Source organism: Lutra lutra, chromosome 8 (genome assembly GCF_902655055.1).
Source record: "Lutra lutra chromosome 8, mLutLut1.2, whole genome shotgun sequence".
NCBI classification, from domain to species: domain Eukaryota; kingdom Metazoa; phylum Chordata; class Mammalia; order Carnivora; family Mustelidae; genus Lutra; species Lutra lutra.
The window spans coordinates 76,695,518-76,714,351 of NC_062285.1; the positions used below are offsets into that span (position 1 = coordinate 76,695,518).

An 18,834-nucleotide genomic window follows, 5' to 3' on the forward strand; every position below is an offset into this window, starting at 1 on the left:
TTCTTTTTCTGATTTCTGGCAAGGAGGTAGAAGCCAAAGCAGCTGAAATGTTATGATACTTTATTTAGAAGTATTTACTACTTTTTTATGTTTTTTCTAAAAAATTTAACTTTGATATTACTGCTCTAAATCACAAACTAAGGAAAAAGAGTGTATTACTGAAAAGGTTTTCAGAAGTAAGACTATGCTCTTCCTCTATGCTCCCAAGGACATCCTGTGCCTATTTTTACAACTGCATCTTCCACACTTTGCTGTAATCAATGACTTACATGTCTATCTCTACCACAACATTGTACGTTTTTTCAGGGCAAGAATCTTATACCAAATTCACGACACAAACAAGGCATTCAGTATTACTGAACAAAGAAATAAACATTTTTTTATTTCATAATACATAAAGCAAAACTGATATCAAACATGGTATATTATGATTTTTAGAAGTTTATTAGGAAAAAAATTGAACACTACTTTGTCCCAACAGTAAAAAAAATTACAACTCTTTTTTTGAGAGAGAGAGCATGCACAAGTATGCACACACATAGGGGTAGCATGGTAGGGGTATAGAGAGAGGGAGAGAATTTTAAGCAGGCTCCCCCTTCTAGTGAGGAGCCAGAGTTGGGACTCTATCTCACAACCCTGAGACCAAGACCTGAGCCGAAACTAAGTCAGATGCTTAACCAACTGAGCCACCCAGGTGTCCCTACAACTCAACCCCACAAGACATCTTAGATTTTTAAAATTATAAAACCATAGTTATAAAATGAAATAAACACGTATTAAATGAATGTATGAATGTGCTACATGCAGCATGTGATACACCAAAATGCACCATGGTACCATATTGTCAATGAGGCACCTCTTGGGACTCCTGGGTGGCTCAGTTGATTAAGAGTCTTGCTTCAGCTCAGGTCATGATCCCAGGATCCTGGGATCGAGTCCCACATCAGGCTCCTTCCTTAGCGGGGAACCTGCTTCTCTTTCTGGCTGCCACTCCCCCCGATTGTGCTCACTCTTTCTCACTCTCTCTCTGACACATAAATAAATAAATAAATAAATAAATAAATAAATAAATAAATAAATAAAATCTTAATAAAAAAAAAAGTCACCTCTCTGAATCTTGCCAAGATTTCTCCTGTTCATAATCTTTTACTGCCTTCTCTGATTTGTCCTCTTTGTCCTCCCTCTTTCGTCCTCGTTTCTTTCTTTCTTCCTCTTCTGGGGGTTTGCTCCTACATGCCATCAGACATTCCAAGACTCTTTGATGTTTCTCTGAGTTGTTGATATGAGCTCTGACAAGGGTTTCTAATTCATTCCACATGATACGGTATTGTTCATCTCTGAAGTAAAGATTTAAAATAAGGTTCTTAAGAAATACTCTTTAAATAATATTGAAGTGTCATTTGCTACTGGTAAAATGAAGTAAAAGGAATCATTAAACATGGACTTTTTCTTCCTAAACAGTTCATGATGTAACTCTAAGTTATAATGTCCAATTCTGATATTCTGTATTTTGTATCATTTCATCTCAATCATACCTCCAACCATATAATTTACATATGAAATAAGTTAGCTTAAAAACAGTATGTATCAAGTAATTGATATACAGAGAAAGTAAGAAAAAAACTACCTCTTAGGGCCTTTTCCTCTTGTACCAACTGTGGAAATAGGCAGAGGATCATTTTTCCTTTCCATATCAACTAAGTTGTATATTGTTTTTTGACAGTTTAACACATCTTCTTCTGTCAAAGATTCTTTCACAATAACACTGGCTAATGGAACTACCTGTTAGAATTTTTTTAAGAAATAAAAAGAAAATCTGTCTTGAAAAACAAATATCAAAAGCATCTAGGGAGAACTTCAATTGATTTTAAACATCACCATGGTGAGATAACCTATAACCATCATTTCAATTTTCTATTAGTAATTCTTTATCTACAGCAAACTCATATATTTGATTCTTTGCTCGAGAAATGGTATCTGTAAAGAATATATAATCTAGAAGAAAGACTGAAAACTATTTAATACTTACCGCTTGCATGTTAAAATGGTGGTTTGTGAAATAATCATGGGCCAGTAACGGGTGTGTTTTTCTAACTGATCTTTTGCTCGTTCCAAAGGGATCTCAAGACTTCCATCGATTTTGTATCTGGGGTCTAGAAAAGGAGTTAATCTGTTTTCCCTCATAAATTCACCAAAATCCTAATGATAACCAAATAAAATAAAATTAGAAACTATTTTCTAATGTTTCAGTATGGATTACATGTAATAATCTGTTTCCCTGATGTCTTCTGTCCTGTGATATGCAACAAAGTATTTCCCATAACAGTCCCCTTACTAATTTTTTCCTTTCTTTTTGAACATGAAACCTCTCAGCCTTTATTAAAGTGGAGATGAAGAGAGCCTCAAACATAAATGCATTCATGGTTCTACTTGTTAAAAACCAAGGAACACTCATTTTTCTTCACTTTTATAATTTACCTCTTTTATATCATACACAGATAAAGGGATTAATCATATTAGAATACCAACGCTTACTTAAAAAATTACCTTGACATAACATCAAAATATTAACAGTGGTTATCTTTGAATGACAGAATTTATAGTCTTTGTTTTTGATTTTAAAAAAAGATATCTATATTCCCTAAGTTTTCTATGATGCATGTTTATTAGTTTTCTCCTTATTAAAAAAGATAAAAAAATAATAAAGAAAAGCCTAATCAAAAATAATTACCTGCAGTATGTAACACTTTTTGATTTACAAAGTATATTCCTATACATTAATCACACTTAATTTTCACCACCACCTCAAAGTAAACAACTCTGAAGTACCAAATGTAAAAGGGGGGGGGATTGAAAAAATTAAAATCAGAACAGAACTTCTACCCAAAATAGAACTTCCTTACATATACCTTTAAATAACAAAAATTTAGTGTTATTCCAAACTAGCAGTGGCCAAATATTGAAAGGCTTTTATTTGCCATTAAGTAATAACTTAAAATAAAATAAACTTCCACCTGAAATACCAGTTCAAATCAATTTCCATTCCCTCCTACAATTTCAGGGGTCACTGCTACCCATATACTTCTAGATATACACTGAATATATAAGGAAGAGTATATGGTGATAAAGAGCTCTTTTGACAGAAAAGTCACCTAATCAGAAGAATAATATATCATCAACTTCTCCAAACCCCATTTGTCACAGATCTTAGCATGTAACAGGCATTCAGTAACTACCTGCTGAATGGTGACACGGTCAAAACATAAAATTTATAAATACTGGAATCTTACCGTGATCCGGTAGTCTGTAACTCTGCCTCCGCATCCTTCACTAATTGAAGGTGGATCTTCTAGAATGGATCGAGAACTGCTAAGGACATGTAAAAAAATCTCTCCTCCGTGGCTACTAAGCATATGACTAATGACTTTGGAACCTGACTTTCGTGGTTGTTCCAATAAAACAGAACGACCTGTCAAAAGCAAGATTATTCTATCAGTTATGAAGTTCAAATAAGCTCTTACTTTTTCCCTTAAAATTTATGTCTAGATTTTTCATTTCATTAAGCCTCATATTTTAAGCAGCAATTGGCTAATTCAGTATATCTGCATTTCAAGTCCTAAGAGCCTGAATTCTAGCCTCAGTTTTCTCTTGGTCATGCCAAGCTTACATAGTTATGCAGTTTTCCAAAATAAGTATAGTGGTCTCTGGTATAATGTTTGGTTACAAAATTTATACATTACAAGTACATAAGATTTTCCTTCTGGACATCAAGAAGAAAATGGAGACAACTGTTGGATAACTCTTCAATTATCAAAGTTATACAATATTTGGGGGAGAAAGCAAAAAGTCTCCATTCACTTCCACAATACCTCCTATATATCAACATGGTTATTTTAACTAGTTTTTATTTCACACGACCAAAGGTTATTTAATCTGGACTTTATAGAGGCTGATAATAAAATTTTGCTTAATTTTGACCCATCACATCAGTGCTTTCAAACCTGGGTTGTGATCACTGGAAAAGCTATTTTAAGAATTTAAATCCAGTAAATGGACTCTAATAATTTTTTTTCAATTTTCACACAAGGAAACCATGGATTTAAAGTCATGTGTTAAGAATCATATGGTATAATATTGAAAATATAGTGTTTATTTATGGGTAAGGTAAACTGTGCAAAAAAGAAATCCATATATACTTGCAATTTAAAATTCAATAGGCCAAAACAAATAGTCTGTATTATTCTACCAAAAAAATCAACTTAGACTCTAACAACAAAATCTTTAAATTAAAAATACTTTAAAAATATATTAAATAACACTTTTTTTAGATACAACAATCTGAAAGGCATAAACTCATCTTATTTTTAAACAGTAAAACTGCTAAAAGGGTACTTACAATTACATAACTTTAGAAGAGTTTTGGGAGAAAAAATATGTTCAGACTATATTAAAGAGAGCTTTCTAGAATTCAGATTTTCACATTTCTTACTAATAATTTCACTTGTAATATTCTCAGACAAAACAACTGTATGTTGAAAATTACCATTTAGAAGAAAATTAGTAAGGCAGGAGGAAGGTCTACTATTTACGTCTACAGGTGAAATTCGGTAAGCGCCTGTGCAATAGTGTAATTCTGAAATGGAAGAAAACACGGATTTGAAAGAATATAAAGGAATATTTCCATAATTAAAGGAGAAAAAAATGTTCATTGAGCCCCTAACACAATGAAGAACAAAAATTCAAAAAGAAATAGATACTTTAAGAACCTTTGATTGGTTTTTTTTTCTCTCAATTTCTTTAAAATACCTACCAATGTTATTTGTCCTGGGTGTGCACCACTTTAATGTTATTGTTTCTTTAAACGAGCCTTCTCTACTCTGCCGCTCCTATGTGGGTTATCACCTTTAAGAATAAGCCAGAAAAACAATATGAAATAGATCACAAACTTCAAATTGTTAACCCAAGACTTCCAGAACAGTTTAAACTCTAGGAGAGAAAATACCTCTGGGAGAACATCATTTTTATACAGTCTCCTAGAAAAATACCAAGTACAATTTGGATATTAGCTCTGATTAAAATAAATTATTTAACTATCCTCCATATTTCTTAATAATCAATCATTTCAGTCACTGCACTGAAAGTCAACAGCAAAAAAAATTTTTTTAAAAGATTTTATTTATTTATTTGACAGAGAGAGACACAGTGAGAGCAGGAACATAAGCAGGGGGAGTAGGAGAGGGAAAAGCAGGCTTTCCCGTGTGGAGCAGGGAGCCCAATGCAGAGCTTGATTCTAGGACTCTAGGACCTCTTTTTGACCTGAAGAGAAGGCAGACACATAACGACTGAGCCACCCAGGCGCTCTAGGAGCAAAATTTTTTTTTTTTTAAACTTTAAGAATCTACAACTGCTCCCCTCTGACACCATTAAATGATAAGACAACAAGGTTAAATACTTAAAGCTTCAGAAATCTAAAATACACAATTGATCATCCTGAATCCTAATGAATTTATGAGAAGAAACATAAAATGAAGGGTCTGCAAAGTAAATATATAAAAAGATAGAACAGTGAGCATGTTTTGCCTTAATGGAATCTACAATACAACATCTAGAATTACTAGATGCTAATAAAATAATAATGAACAAATGCAAACTATAAAGTTGACAAAGCTTTGAAGATGATGTATACAGTACCAGGAGCATCTATAAAAAGAGATCTGACCTAATCTAAGACATCAGGGGACAGTTTCTTTGAGAAAGTGAAAACTAGTTTTAGTCTAAAAGGTAAGTAGAGGGGCACCTGGGTGGTCTCAGGGGTTAATGCCTCTGCCTTCAGCTCAGGTCATGATCCTGGGGTCCTGGGATTGAGTCCCGAGTCGGGGCCCTCTGCTCAGCAGGGAGCCTGCTTACCTTCCTCTCTCTCTGCCTGCTTGTGATCTCTGTCAAATAAATAAAAAATAAAATCTTTCAAAAAAAAAAATAAAATAGGGGCACCTGGGTGGCTCAGTGGGTTAAGCCTCTGCCTTCGGCTCAGGTCATGGTCTCAGGGTCCTGGGATCAAGCCCCACATCGGGCTCTCTGCTCAGCGGGGAGCCTGATTCCCCCCCACCCTCTGCCTGCCTCTCTGCCTACTTGTGATCCCTCTCTCTGTGTCAAATAAATAAATAAAATCTTAAAAAAAAAAAGGGGGGGGGGCGCCTGGGTGGCTCAGTGGGTTAAGGCCTCTGCCTTCAGCTCAGGTCATGATCTCAGGGTCCTGGGATCGAGCCCCACATCAGGCTCTCTGCTCAGCAGGGAACCTGCTTCCCCTGTTCTCTCTCTGCCTGCCTCTCTGCCTACTTGTGATCTCTGTCAAATAAATAAATAAGATCTTAAAAAAAAAAAGATTACTTATAAAAAAATAAAAAGAAATAAAAATAAAAGGTAAGTAGAAATTAACAAAGAAATGAAGGAAATTGAAGGAAGCAAAGAGTATTTGAGCAAGAAAGAAAAACAGCAGATGCCATGATACTGTGAAAGTAAGGAGAATGAAGAGTTTCAGGCCTACATGGCTGAAACGGAGGAGAGGCGTATGTTGTGAGAAGAGAATGGAAAGGAGGACAAACCAGGCATTGCAGGGCCTGGTAAGACACTTCAACAACTGAGTCTTTATCCTAAGGGTAAAAGAAAAGCAATAAAGGATTGTAAGCTAAGGGAACATGGTCAGGATTAGCATTCTAAAAGCTATTCTACCTAGCAGGTCAAGAGTAAACACACCATTTAGGGGGTTACTATGGGATACTAGGTAAGAAAATAATAGGCTGGATCACAGAGATGGTAATGGGAGTAGAGATGTAGTTGTATGGATGTATTTTAGAGAAACTTAGTAGATAAAATCAAGAAAATATGATGATGGACTAGATATGAAGAATGTCAGAGAGATGTCTCAAAGATGACTAAGGTTTCTGCCTTAAGTAGCTGGACAGACAATAATGTTATTCACTGAAAGAGGGAACAAGAGAAGACCAGGGGGCATCTGGGTGGCTCAATTGGTTAAACATCTGCCTTCAGCTCAGGTCATGATCTCAGGGTCCTGGGACTGAGCTCAGCAAGGAGTCTGCTTCTCCCTCTCCCTCAGTCTATCCCCTCCAAACCGTGTGCATGTGCACACGCTCTCTCTCAAATAAATAAATCTTAAGGGAAAAAAAATAATAAAAAAGGCGACAATGACCACCAGTTCAGGGGTCAGAGCTCCTCAGTTGCTTTGGGAGTGTTGAGTTTTAGGACTCTGAGGCAGTAGATATAATTAGGCAGTAGCAGTAGAATCTGTAGATCTGGAGCTCAGGTAAAATGTGTGGGCTAAAGTGTAAGCTTACTCATCAAAATCCAGCTCTAATGTCATCTCTGGAAAGCTTGCCTAACCATGGAGGCATAATCACCTGCAATCCCTACATTCTCACAGCACCCTGTTCCTACTGCGAAGCTAGCATTTTACACAGGTTGCCCATGTGTCACACATACCACAGGTCAATCAATAACTATCTTAAAGAAATATTTTGTGTCACAAAGAACACTCTTAATATATATTTTTTTAATTTTATTTATTTATTTGACAGAGAGAAATCACAAGTAGGCAGAGAGGCAGGCAGAGAGAGAGGAGGAAGCAGGCTCCCTGCTGAGCAGAAAGCCCGATGCGGGGCTCGAACCCAGGACCTGGGATCACGACCTGAGCCGAAGGCAGCGGCTTAACCCACTGAGCCACCCAGGCGCCCCCACTCTTAATATTTTTGTTTTAAAAATAAACATTTTAAAAGTTGGTATTACCTCACAGATTCTTAGTAATTTCCACATACTATATTTTTAAAACAAGTCATTTACATTCCTTTGTTAAACATAAATAAAACCATTTATCTTAACAGTTTTTCTCATGTTAGAAATCTGTATTAGGTTAATTTCAAGATTCCTTATACGTGTAACAAATGTTATGACTGGTTGAAGGTATTAACTTCAGAAAAGTTGTATACAACATGATCAAAGTCAACCATTTAATTCTCTGATAGCATCAACTTCCATAGAAAATATTCTAAAGGACTTAACACAAATGCCAAAACTTAAAGGCAACATCACTGAACTTTAGGAATGGATGGAATATTACAGTTCATCTAATAATCTTTAATTCAGTAAAGTATGCAAACCGAAGTCTAGAAACATGGGTCTTGCTAGATGGTGGCAAAGATTTAGCTAAAACTCTTGTCTATTATCTCCAGAGTCTTCTCCCCCAAACCATGCTGATACAGTTACAGAAATGATTTTGGCAATGGGATCTACTGACTCAATTAATTTTTAGGGGAAAGAAAACAAATTTAAATTTAAAAACAACCGGTTTTTATGCCCAAGCTGGAAGTCTATCACTTTTCAAGTCAGTTCTCGTTCTTTTCGCTTTCCCAAAGCAGTTTGCTTGCAAAAGGAAACTATGACATGACTGTCATGGCTATCCCTCTCAGTATTTGTTCTAGTCACCTCGTGTTTCCCAGAGGAAAATTCTACAGAATGCTAGTTTCATGGTCATTAATAGATAATACTGTGGAATAAGCGTGGAAGGAAATGACCACTGTCCATCAGGTTTGTTTACTGACAAACTTCTCAAAGTTGTTAGTATGCTTTCATATGTCAGATCTTACAGAATACTAGCTTCCGACACCTCTTACTTACCACTTTTCAGGAAATCCACATGCGCGTCTTTGTGATGAAGCAGTTCCACGTCGTAATTGGCAGATGTGTTAGCATGTTGTTCTTCCTTAAAGCAAAATTTAAAATAACTTGGTTTTATTTTCAAAATAATTAAGTTACTTATTGTTCATTTTGCTTCTTGCTTCAAGTGAGGTAAAATACACCCAACAATAATTGGCTATAATGGGACAGTTTGCTCAGTGATTAATCTATTTAAAGATGCAATAGTTTTCCAAGGCAATATGAACTCTATATAAAAACTACTAGCTATATATAAGTAATAAAGTATTTAATGATTTTTCTTACATCAGAATTATCATAAATGATGACTCTTCCAAACCTTTAGATTTTTTACTCCAAATGTACTGTCCTGCCAACACTGCCATAATATTTATATATAAATATTATGTAATTGAAAGAGTTTATACAAATTAAAAGTGAAGTAGTTCTTTACAGGAGGAAATAGCATCTTTAAATACCTATAAGAAATTAGCAAATACCAGTTATATGAAATAGCAAATACAGACTAATAAACAAGTTTAGTAACTTGTTTTCACTAATTAGTATATAAGAACTTCAATATTATCTATTTACAAGAAAAAGATATGAAGAAAGAGTCACACCAGTTGCACACAAATATGATCAAATTTAAAAAGCAAAGTATCTGTCACCCTCAGAGTATTTTTCTTGTAATTCATGAAATTACATATATTTAAATATATTACGCCAATTTACTTGATAATTGCTTCTGCATCCAAACCATTCCACTGGATAAGGCTACAATCTCTATTAAAGAGCCAGCCATTAGTATGAGGAAATTAATAATGAATTGATCATATTTCTCACAAAATTTAGTGTTCATCATGTGGCAGCAAAACAATGAAACTGGACTTAAAGCCAATTTGAACTTTTAGATATGGTGACTACTTCATATTTGCAAACATAACCAATAAAATTAAATTCAACTCTGCTCAGTAAAAATTCACCTGAAGCTTATTATGGGCCAGGCACTGTGCTCGTCCTAGGCAACTGAATGATAAAATAATGGAAATGAATAGGTACCAACAGATTCCTAACAAAATCCATTAGTAAAATCATGTGACTTACATCTTCGGTTTTTCAGCTGGAATATAATAAACTTTTTAAAACTACAAGCTATTTTTTCCCTGTCAGACCTATTAGTTAGAAACACCTTCATACTAGATGAGTAAGAACAATAATACAGGAAATAAGAGATCCACTAGGATGCACAAAATAAAATCTAGTAACATACTTGTCAGGAAAAGAATCACAGAAAAAGTAATCATTTAAGATACAGATTAGATTTTGATGAAAATAATGAGAACATAGTTAAAAACAAAAAGCTGAAATACAGTGCTCTTACTAAAAAGAAAAATACAGGATTTTGTTCTGTGATCCTTTCTTGTTGCTTTTCACTATGTACTGACCTGGTCAAAGACACTGAATGTGGGCTAGTAAAACAGAAAATATGATATGGGGAGAAAAAGTTAAGGTTCAATTAAAATAAACAATACATGTCAAAAAAATATTTAAAAAGCAAAGCAGAGCTTTCAAAATAGCAAGAAAAGGAGCTGCCTACCTTCATTGGAATATTTGTAATAGTAGTTGAAGCCAAGTCAAAATGCTGTTGTACTAAAATATTTAATTTGGTAGCAAGATGCCGTCCTGCCCGAACACTATGAACTTCACTGGTTAAAACAGGAGATAACTACAAAAAAAGTATTAAAAAAAACCCATAAAACATTAATATAGTGTGACCTAGTGCCAATATGTTTACAGATGGGAATATAAGTATTTTTACTTTTTAGAATTTAGAAAAATTAAAAAGGCCCATAAATTAACTATGATCATTATTTTAGCAAAAAATTTTCATACACTCAATCACTCAACAGATAAAGACTAAGAAGTTACTGCATTATGTGCCAGAAACTGAACTATTAAAAGATGTAGCAAATAGGCAAAGTCTTTGTTCTCTTGAAACTTAAGAGTGGAATAGTCTTTGATTTAAATATTTATCTTAGTTTATAGTTTTTACTTCTATTTATCTATATGCAAAATGATTTGAAATGGTCCAGAGAAATACTATAGAAAAACAATTAATTTTGTGGAGAGGAAAAAGCCCTGTAACTAAAATTACTTATTATAATAAAGAATGTGGAAATTGCCATAAACATCATTATTTCATCACCAATTAATGCAATTAGGCTACCAAAAGTTACTTACAAGATTATATAAGCCTTCACTCAGTCCAGGGTATAATATTTAGTGTAAATAAATTTTTAGTTATCACAAAATAAAGCCAACATGCGGCCACATTATCAAAAGAGGCAGAAAAAAAGTTTTAAAAAAAAGGGGGGGTGCTTTCACTGGAAACCACCTAAAAACACAATGATAGAGTTAATGACCTAAAAATACCACTTAACTGTCAAACACTTGGGTAAGGTAATACTTCCCATGTTTATATAAATTAAGGCTAAATGAAAACCAGAACATAAGAACATACACATTTAATATAACTATATAAATCCATACATCTATTTTCTAAACACAACACTGATGGAGAATATTATGTGATACAATCCATTTAAAAATCAGCAGACTCAGCTTTTCCCTTTAAAATTGTTCCAATTTATTTAAAAAGTAAAATGAAGATTAAAAATTAGTTTTAGCTTTGTCCTCTGGACAAGTAAAATTAATTTGTTATCGGAGTCTATTTTTGTTAAAAAGTATATTGCCTTTCTAATGATGAAAAATAGATTTTTATATAATAAAAAGTCATTAAAGCAACTGAAATCCATTACAGTAACTGAAATTTTAGGAACAATACAGACTATGTATGGTTTTGCAACACATTTAAACTTCAACAGGCAAGCAAAACAGAAAACATTTTAACATCTATGATTACAACATAAAGAATCAACCTAAGTGTTTTGCCACAGAGATTGCTTTGAAACTCTAAAGATCTTGGCAGAAAATGTTGGCAATGTGATCATTTTTATGCTAACCCTTCTCAGCGATTCTTATTAATAAATAACAGTGATCTTTCCTTGCATTATTTCCACACTTACCTCCTTTTTAGGACGATCAGATACAAGGCTATCTTCACCAACTGCGTAAGTATGGATCAAGACCAGCTCACACTTCTGAATCTGCATGAGACTTAAAGAGAAACTTCTTACTTAGAATATAAGAATACACAGTATGTAAAGAATCCAGGTTGGTAAACTATTGAAAGTTTAATATATCAAAACAGTGTATCTCTATAATCGGATATTGCTGTTAACATAAAAGCTAAATATTTAGAAAAACCATATAATTGCTGTACTAATACGAATATGAATTTACTACAAATGCAAAAATGGTACTTTCTTGTGTGTTTGAAAAATAAAGGAAAATGTCTTATAATCAGGAATAATTTTTAATAGATAACCGCCACAGAGAAAATGAATATATTGTATATTGTTTCTCTTTTACTAATGATTTTTGGGGCACCTGGGTGGCTCAGTGGGTTAAAGCCTCTGCTTTCGGCTCAGGTCATGATCCCAGGGTCCTGGGATCGAGCCCCGCATCGGGCTCTCTGCTCAGCAGGGAGCCTGCTTCCCTCTCTGTCTGCCTGCCTCTCTGCCTACCTGTGATCTCTGGCTGTCAAATAAATAAATAAAATCTTAAAAAAAAAACACAAAAAAACTAATGATTTTTAAGGACAAAATCAGGTAATAATAATAGAAAATAATCCTACTCATTGACAATAATACCAGTACTTCAATTAAGAAAATTAGTAATAGTTCAAATATAAACTCCACATTGCAACTGTCCTAAAGATGTCTTTAATAGCTTTATTTACTTATTTTTTTTTTTTTTTGTGAGTGAAGGGGAGGTGATAGAAGAGGCAGAGGGAGAGAGAGAGAACCCTGAACCCTAAGCAGACCCCATGCTCAGTGCCAAGCCCAATGCAGGCCTTGATCTCATGACCCTGAGATCATGAACTGAGCCAAAACCAAGAATTGGACACTCACCAACTGAGCCACCCAAGTGCCCCAGCTTTAATCCTTTTTAAAAATTCATACAATGCAATTAGTTATTATGTTTTGATTTGGTACATATTAAATAATGCTACCAACTACAAGTTTATAACACAAAGCATGAGAGCAAGCCATCAAAATAAGTATGCTTTATAAATGTATGTATTATTTTACCCTTCTGATCACCTTTCCTATCGAAAAAAAAGTAAAATTTTAACATGAAAGAGAAAATGGAAAAATTTTCTGATCAAACATACATTTTTTGGCTAATTTGTAGAGCCAGTGGAGAATTCAAGGGAATGCTACCAATTACCGTTATAATCATTGGAATAATTATAATGAAACACAGGACTATAAAATGGAGTATTTATTTCACTTATGATCATACTCACTGATCTGAATTTGCAGCAAGCTTGTTATGCTCATGAATTGTTTCTTGGACACAGTCCTCAAGCATTCGTACATGACTATCACTATGGTATAAAAAAGAACAAACTTGAGTATACAGTGAAAAAAATTAAACACACTATTCAGCTGCAGTATCTTGTTATAAGCACTTAAAATTACTTCAATAAGAACTGTCTTTAGCATGTTCACTCACAATACCAAAGAATCAGCTGAAAAACTAATGATAAAAAAAGTCAAATTAACCTATATGATGACAATCTAAGTAGATTTCACTGAAATGAGTATTTTAGAACTGGATAAATACGGCTTCAATATTAGAAAGGCAACATGAGATATGCCTAAACACGAACATGCTGTCCCTGTTTTTTAAAATAAAAACGGTAATAAGACATTAAAATTCCCTTAGTGAAAGAATTATTGTGATTAATGTCTCACCTTTTTGCATTAGTAATGCAAATTATTCGTCCTCTATTTCCAACACGTTCTGCATTTTCCATTAGTAGAGTACGAGCCTCATGTTGGTATTCTGTAATTTTACACAGGGTTTCCACTGCTGCAACGAGACCATGCAGAATGCTGCAGCATTCTGGATCTGCTCGTGGATTAGGAGGCCCAACAGCAGCTAATGCTGCCATGAGCTGAAGAAAAAGAGAAAATGATTATGTTGACAAGAGTATGTACAAGTCAGACAAAGACATCACAAGAAAACTACAGCCAGTATATCTTACAAATATGGACACAAATAACCTCAACAAAATACCACCAAACCAAATCCAGCAACATATAAAATGACAAATTACACACCATGACTTATAGCCCAGGAATGCAAAGTTGATTTAACATCTGAAAATCAATTAACGTAAATACCAATAAAATTTTTCAAAAACCCCATGATCATCTTCATAAACACAGAAAAAGCATTTCATGAAATCCAGGACCTTTCATGATAAAAACAATCAACAAACTAGATATAGACAGGAACTTCCTCAAGCAGAAAATGGCACCAACGAAAAACCTATAGATGACATCATCCTTAATAGTGAAGATTGGACATATTCCCTCTAAGATCAGGAGTAGAAGAAGGCTGTCTTCTCTCATCACTTCTATTCCACACTATATTGGAGGTCCTAGCCCGGGCAATTAAGAAAAAGAAATAAAAGGAATCCAGATTGGAAAGAAAGAAGTAAAATTATCTCTATGTTACAGATGACGTGATTTTTTTTTAAGATTTTTATTTATTTGGGGCGCCTGGGTGGCTCAGTGGGTTAAAACCTCTGCCTTCCGCTGAGGTCATGATCCCAGGGTCCTGGGATTGAGCTCTCTGCTCGGCGGGGAGCCTGCTTCCCCTTCTCTGCCTGCCTCTCTGCCTACTTGTGATCTCTGTCGAATAAATAAAATCTTTAAAAATATATATATTTTGGGGCGCCTGGGTGGCTCAGTGGTTTAAGACTCTGCCTTCGGCTCAGGTCATGATCTCAGGATCCTGGGATCGAGCCCCACATCGGGCTTTCTGCTCAGTGGGGAGCCTGCTTTCCCTTCTCTCTCTGCCTGCCTCTCTGCCTACTTGTGATCTCTGTCTGTCAAATAAATAAATAAAATCTTTAAAAATATATATATTTTTTTATTAATTTGAAAAAAAGAGAAAGCGAGCACACAAGCAGGGGGAGCTGGAGAGGGAGAAAGAGAAGCAGGCTCCCTGCAGAGCAGGGAGCTAATGCAGGGCTCGATACCAGGACCCTGGGATCATGACTTGAGCCAAAAGCAGATGCTTAACCAACTGAGCCACCCAGGCGCCCCTACATGATCTTGTATGTAGAAAATCATAAGGAACCCCCTAACAAACTATTAGAAATGATAAGCAAGTTCAGCAATTTGCAGGATACATAATCAATAATTAAAAATAAAATTGTACTGCAACACATTTGCAATGAATAACCCAAAAATGTAGAAACAATTCCATTTATAATAGCACAAAAAGAATAAAATCTCTGGAAAAAAATCAACAAAAAGAAATGCAAATTTTATACCCTGAGAACTACAAAACACTGTTGAAAGAAATGAAAGATCTAACTGAATGTAAAACATCCCATGTTCCTGGGTTGAAAGACAATATTGTTAAAATAGTAACATTACTCAAACTCAACTACAATTTAAACTTAATCCATGTCAGAATACCAGCTTATTTCTTTGTAGAAACTGACAAGGTGATTCTAAAATTATTATAGAATTGCAAGAGTCAGAGAACAGCCAAAACAATCTTGAAAGAGAACAAACTGGAAGGACTTTGCTTGTATATGCAGAGACACTCTGGAATGAGCCATAAAAAACTAATAGTGGTGGGGATAAACAGTAATTTGCTGGTAAATCAGCTCTCTGAAGTCGGAGGTGCAGGGAAGTCCTAACTTGTTTTTGCCAGTATGTATGGTTAAATAAAATACTCCCACCATGGCAGATTTCAAGCTTTACTGAACACAAAGTTGGTAGGAGTTGAACACATTCACCTGTCCCAAGTTGGTATAACCGGGGTCTAAGCACACCACTAATTGGGTCAGGGGATGAACCGGAAAGTTTTCAAGGTCTACCTTTTACTACACATACACATATGTATATGTGTACATAAGTACTTGTGTATGTATATATGTAAACTTAATTTCTAAACTATGTAAGTATTACCTATTCATGAAAAGTAATCAGAAAAGAAAGAAAAAAAAACCTGTGTATAAATGACTATACAAAGTCCCTGGTACATAGGAGAAACTCAATTAAAAAGTAGCTCGGGGCGCCTGGGTAGCTCAGTGGGTTAAGCCTCTGCCTTCGGCTCAGGTCAAGATCTCAGGGTCCTGGGATCGAGCCCCACATCAGCCTCTCTGCTCCGTGGGGAGCCTGCTTCCCTTCCTCTCTCTCTGCCTACCTCTCTGCCTACTTGTGATCTCTGTCTGTCAAATAAATAAAATCTTAAAAAAAAAAAAAGTAGCTTTTTAGGGATGTTGTGGTCCTAGGGAAAGTAGCAGAAAGCAGGCTTAACTTTTGGAATCAGACAGAGATGGAATGAAATTCTGGCTATGCCTTTAAACACTGTGTAACCCTGGTCAATCTCTCCTAACCTGAAAGTGAAAATAATATAACCTGTCCCATATTAGTGCAATACTTTCAAACTTTATTTAATTGAGCCTAAAAAACCAGACCCAAACGTCTGAACTCCAACAATTTTGGGTGATAAAATTTAAGATGTATAGGATAGAGTCACGTGCTGTAACAGAAAGAGCCCTGGACCCAGGTATATAAGTCAAACCACCTCTGGCTCCCGTGGGCCTCTGTTCCTTCACCTGCACATGAAAGGAGTCGAAGCAAAGGATGTTTACAACCCTTCTAGCCCCAAAATTTGTCTTCAATCTACTTCACTTGTTACTCATGATTGTTCACAATAACTAGGGAAAGGTGTGACATGGTTAACCAAAGCTAAACATTAAATGTGATAACACAAACAAGATTATACATAATTTATACAAAATGTCAATTATTTTATATAATCTTAAACACCAGTGATCTGCTATATAGTTGCCTTCCTAACTAGTTTCCCCTTCTGTTCACAATTTAAAAGCAATCAGCATGATACAATGTGCCTTCACATTCAGAAAGCAGAGGGAAGTAGCAATTCTCTTATCATTACTATACATACCATTATCAAATGCACAACTTTTATAGCACTGCAGAGGTGAAGTAAAGAAAACCTATACAAATTTGTACTGATTTTTATTCAGACACAACTAGAGAGGCTTCAGGCTTCCTTCATAGTACCTCTTTAAAAAAGTAAAGCAAAAAGACATGCCCTTTCAAAAAGAAAATGCAGAGAGAATGTACAGAGTCTTTAACATTATTTTTTAAAGTAAAGAAAGAATAAAGAATGCTCTGGAGTAGTATAAATGCAAAGCCAAAACAATAAAAGCCCACTCCACGACTGTGTTACCTCAAAAGAATAAAAGTTTAGATATGTTTACATATTACAACACTAATCACATTTTAAGACCAAACACTGTGATAAACACATTTTCTTTAAAAATGTTCCATTTACGGGACACCTGGGTGGCTCAGTCAGTTAAGCTGCTGCCTTCAGCCCAGGTCAAGATCCCAGGGTCCTGGGATAGAGACCTGCATCGGGCTCCTGCTTCTCTCTCTGCCTCTGCCTGCCACTCTGCTTGCTTGTGCACTCGTGTGCTCTCTGACAAACAAATACATAAATAATTTTTTTTAAAAAGTTCCATTTATAACACATTTAGATGAAATTATTTCCATTGAAGGATATCCATTAACAAAAAAATTTTAACATGAAATCATTCAAAAAATGTATTCAAATATTTCACTAATGCCTATCTCTCATATTCATATTCATCAGTAAAGAAGCCAGGAAACTGAAGTCTGTCGCCCAACTCAACAACAGCAAAGAACATAATCTATCACAAATCTCAATATCCTTAGACAAATAATGTTTAAAAACCATCAGGCCTAGAAAGCAGCTAGTTCAAACTAGATCAAAAGACTATGTTCCAAGAAGTATTTCAAGCAAAAAACAAGCTGCTAAATTTCTTATACACTTATGATAAAAATACGGACTTTCTTTAAAAGATTTTATTATTTATTATTTGACAGACAGAAATGACAAGCAGGTAGAGAGCAGGCAAAGAGAGAGGGGGGGAGGCAGGCTCCCCGCTGAGCAGAGAGCCTGATGCGGGGCTCAATCCCAGGACCCTGAGATCATGACCTGAGCTGAAGGCAGGGGCTTAACCCACTGAGCCACCCAGGCGCCCCTATATATTAACAAGTTTTATAGAGACATGAGAAAAAGCAGCAAGATACACATAAAATAAAGCAAATTAAGAAAAAAAAGAAATGATAAATTGAAGCAATAAACAAAAAGTTACACAAAAAAGGAAAGAATATGTAAGTCAAATCATTATGTGGTACACCTTAAACTTATACAGAGCTGTAGGTCAATTATATCTCAATAAAACCTAAAAAAGAGAAAGGAAATACCCATATATACTACTTAGCTTAGCAGTAAATAACACTTTATATAGATATCATTGCAAATATGCAATTCTAAATTAATAAAAATTCTGATATAACAACACTGAGAAAATGAGGGAAGGTAAGAGGGTAAGCATGGGTGACAAGAAAGCTAAAGTTAAATTTTCATTAACAATAGTGATAAAACATAAAGTTTAAATTGAGAACTCTATCAATAGCAGTAAAAACCATTATTTAGAAATACGGAAGTACATACTAGATGAGCTAGAGTTGAAAGTTTGCTTCTAGGAAGTGGGAAAAGACTGGAGTGAAGACAGCTGTTTTTCATTTAGTATTGTTTTAAAACTACAGGCAAATAGTATACTGATAAAAAAAAAAATCTTTCAAATTGTTTTCCAAGAAACTATTACCACATTCAGATAATTTTCAGAAATGGCTACAGCTCAAAATCTAACCATACCTCCTGCAAATTTTGGTCTTCTTGAGTCCAAGAATTTAAAACATGTGCTCCAGAGTCACTCACAATGAAATTCACCTGACAGAGTTCAAAGACATAATTAGTATTCACATCCAATTCCACTCAATCATATCATATTTAATATGCAGTCTCTAGCACTGGCTTGCTGATTTATTCATTCACTTTATAGTTCTA

General features: G+C 34.9%; 1 protein-coding gene across 1 annotated transcript in view; it reads right to left on the reverse strand.

Moving 5' to 3' along the window:
- Positions 1–18,834, reverse strand: part of INTS13 (integrator complex subunit 13) — a 28,935-nt gene that overhangs the window by 6,555 nt on the left and 3,546 nt on the right. Inside the window, 14 exon segments of the mRNA XM_047740233.1 lie at positions 1,107–1,337; positions 1,628–1,782; positions 2,030–2,046; positions 2,049–2,199; positions 3,291–3,469; positions 4,544–4,633; positions 4,811–4,877; positions 5,344–5,358; positions 8,678–8,773; positions 10,307–10,435; positions 11,796–11,886; positions 13,142–13,222; positions 13,593–13,795; positions 18,643–18,717. Coding sequence (XP_047596189.1) covers positions 1,107–1,337; positions 1,628–1,782; positions 2,030–2,046; positions 2,049–2,199; positions 3,291–3,469; positions 4,544–4,633; positions 4,811–4,877; positions 5,344–5,358; positions 8,678–8,773; positions 10,307–10,435; positions 11,796–11,886; positions 13,142–13,222; positions 13,593–13,795; positions 18,643–18,717 — 1,580 coding nt within the window.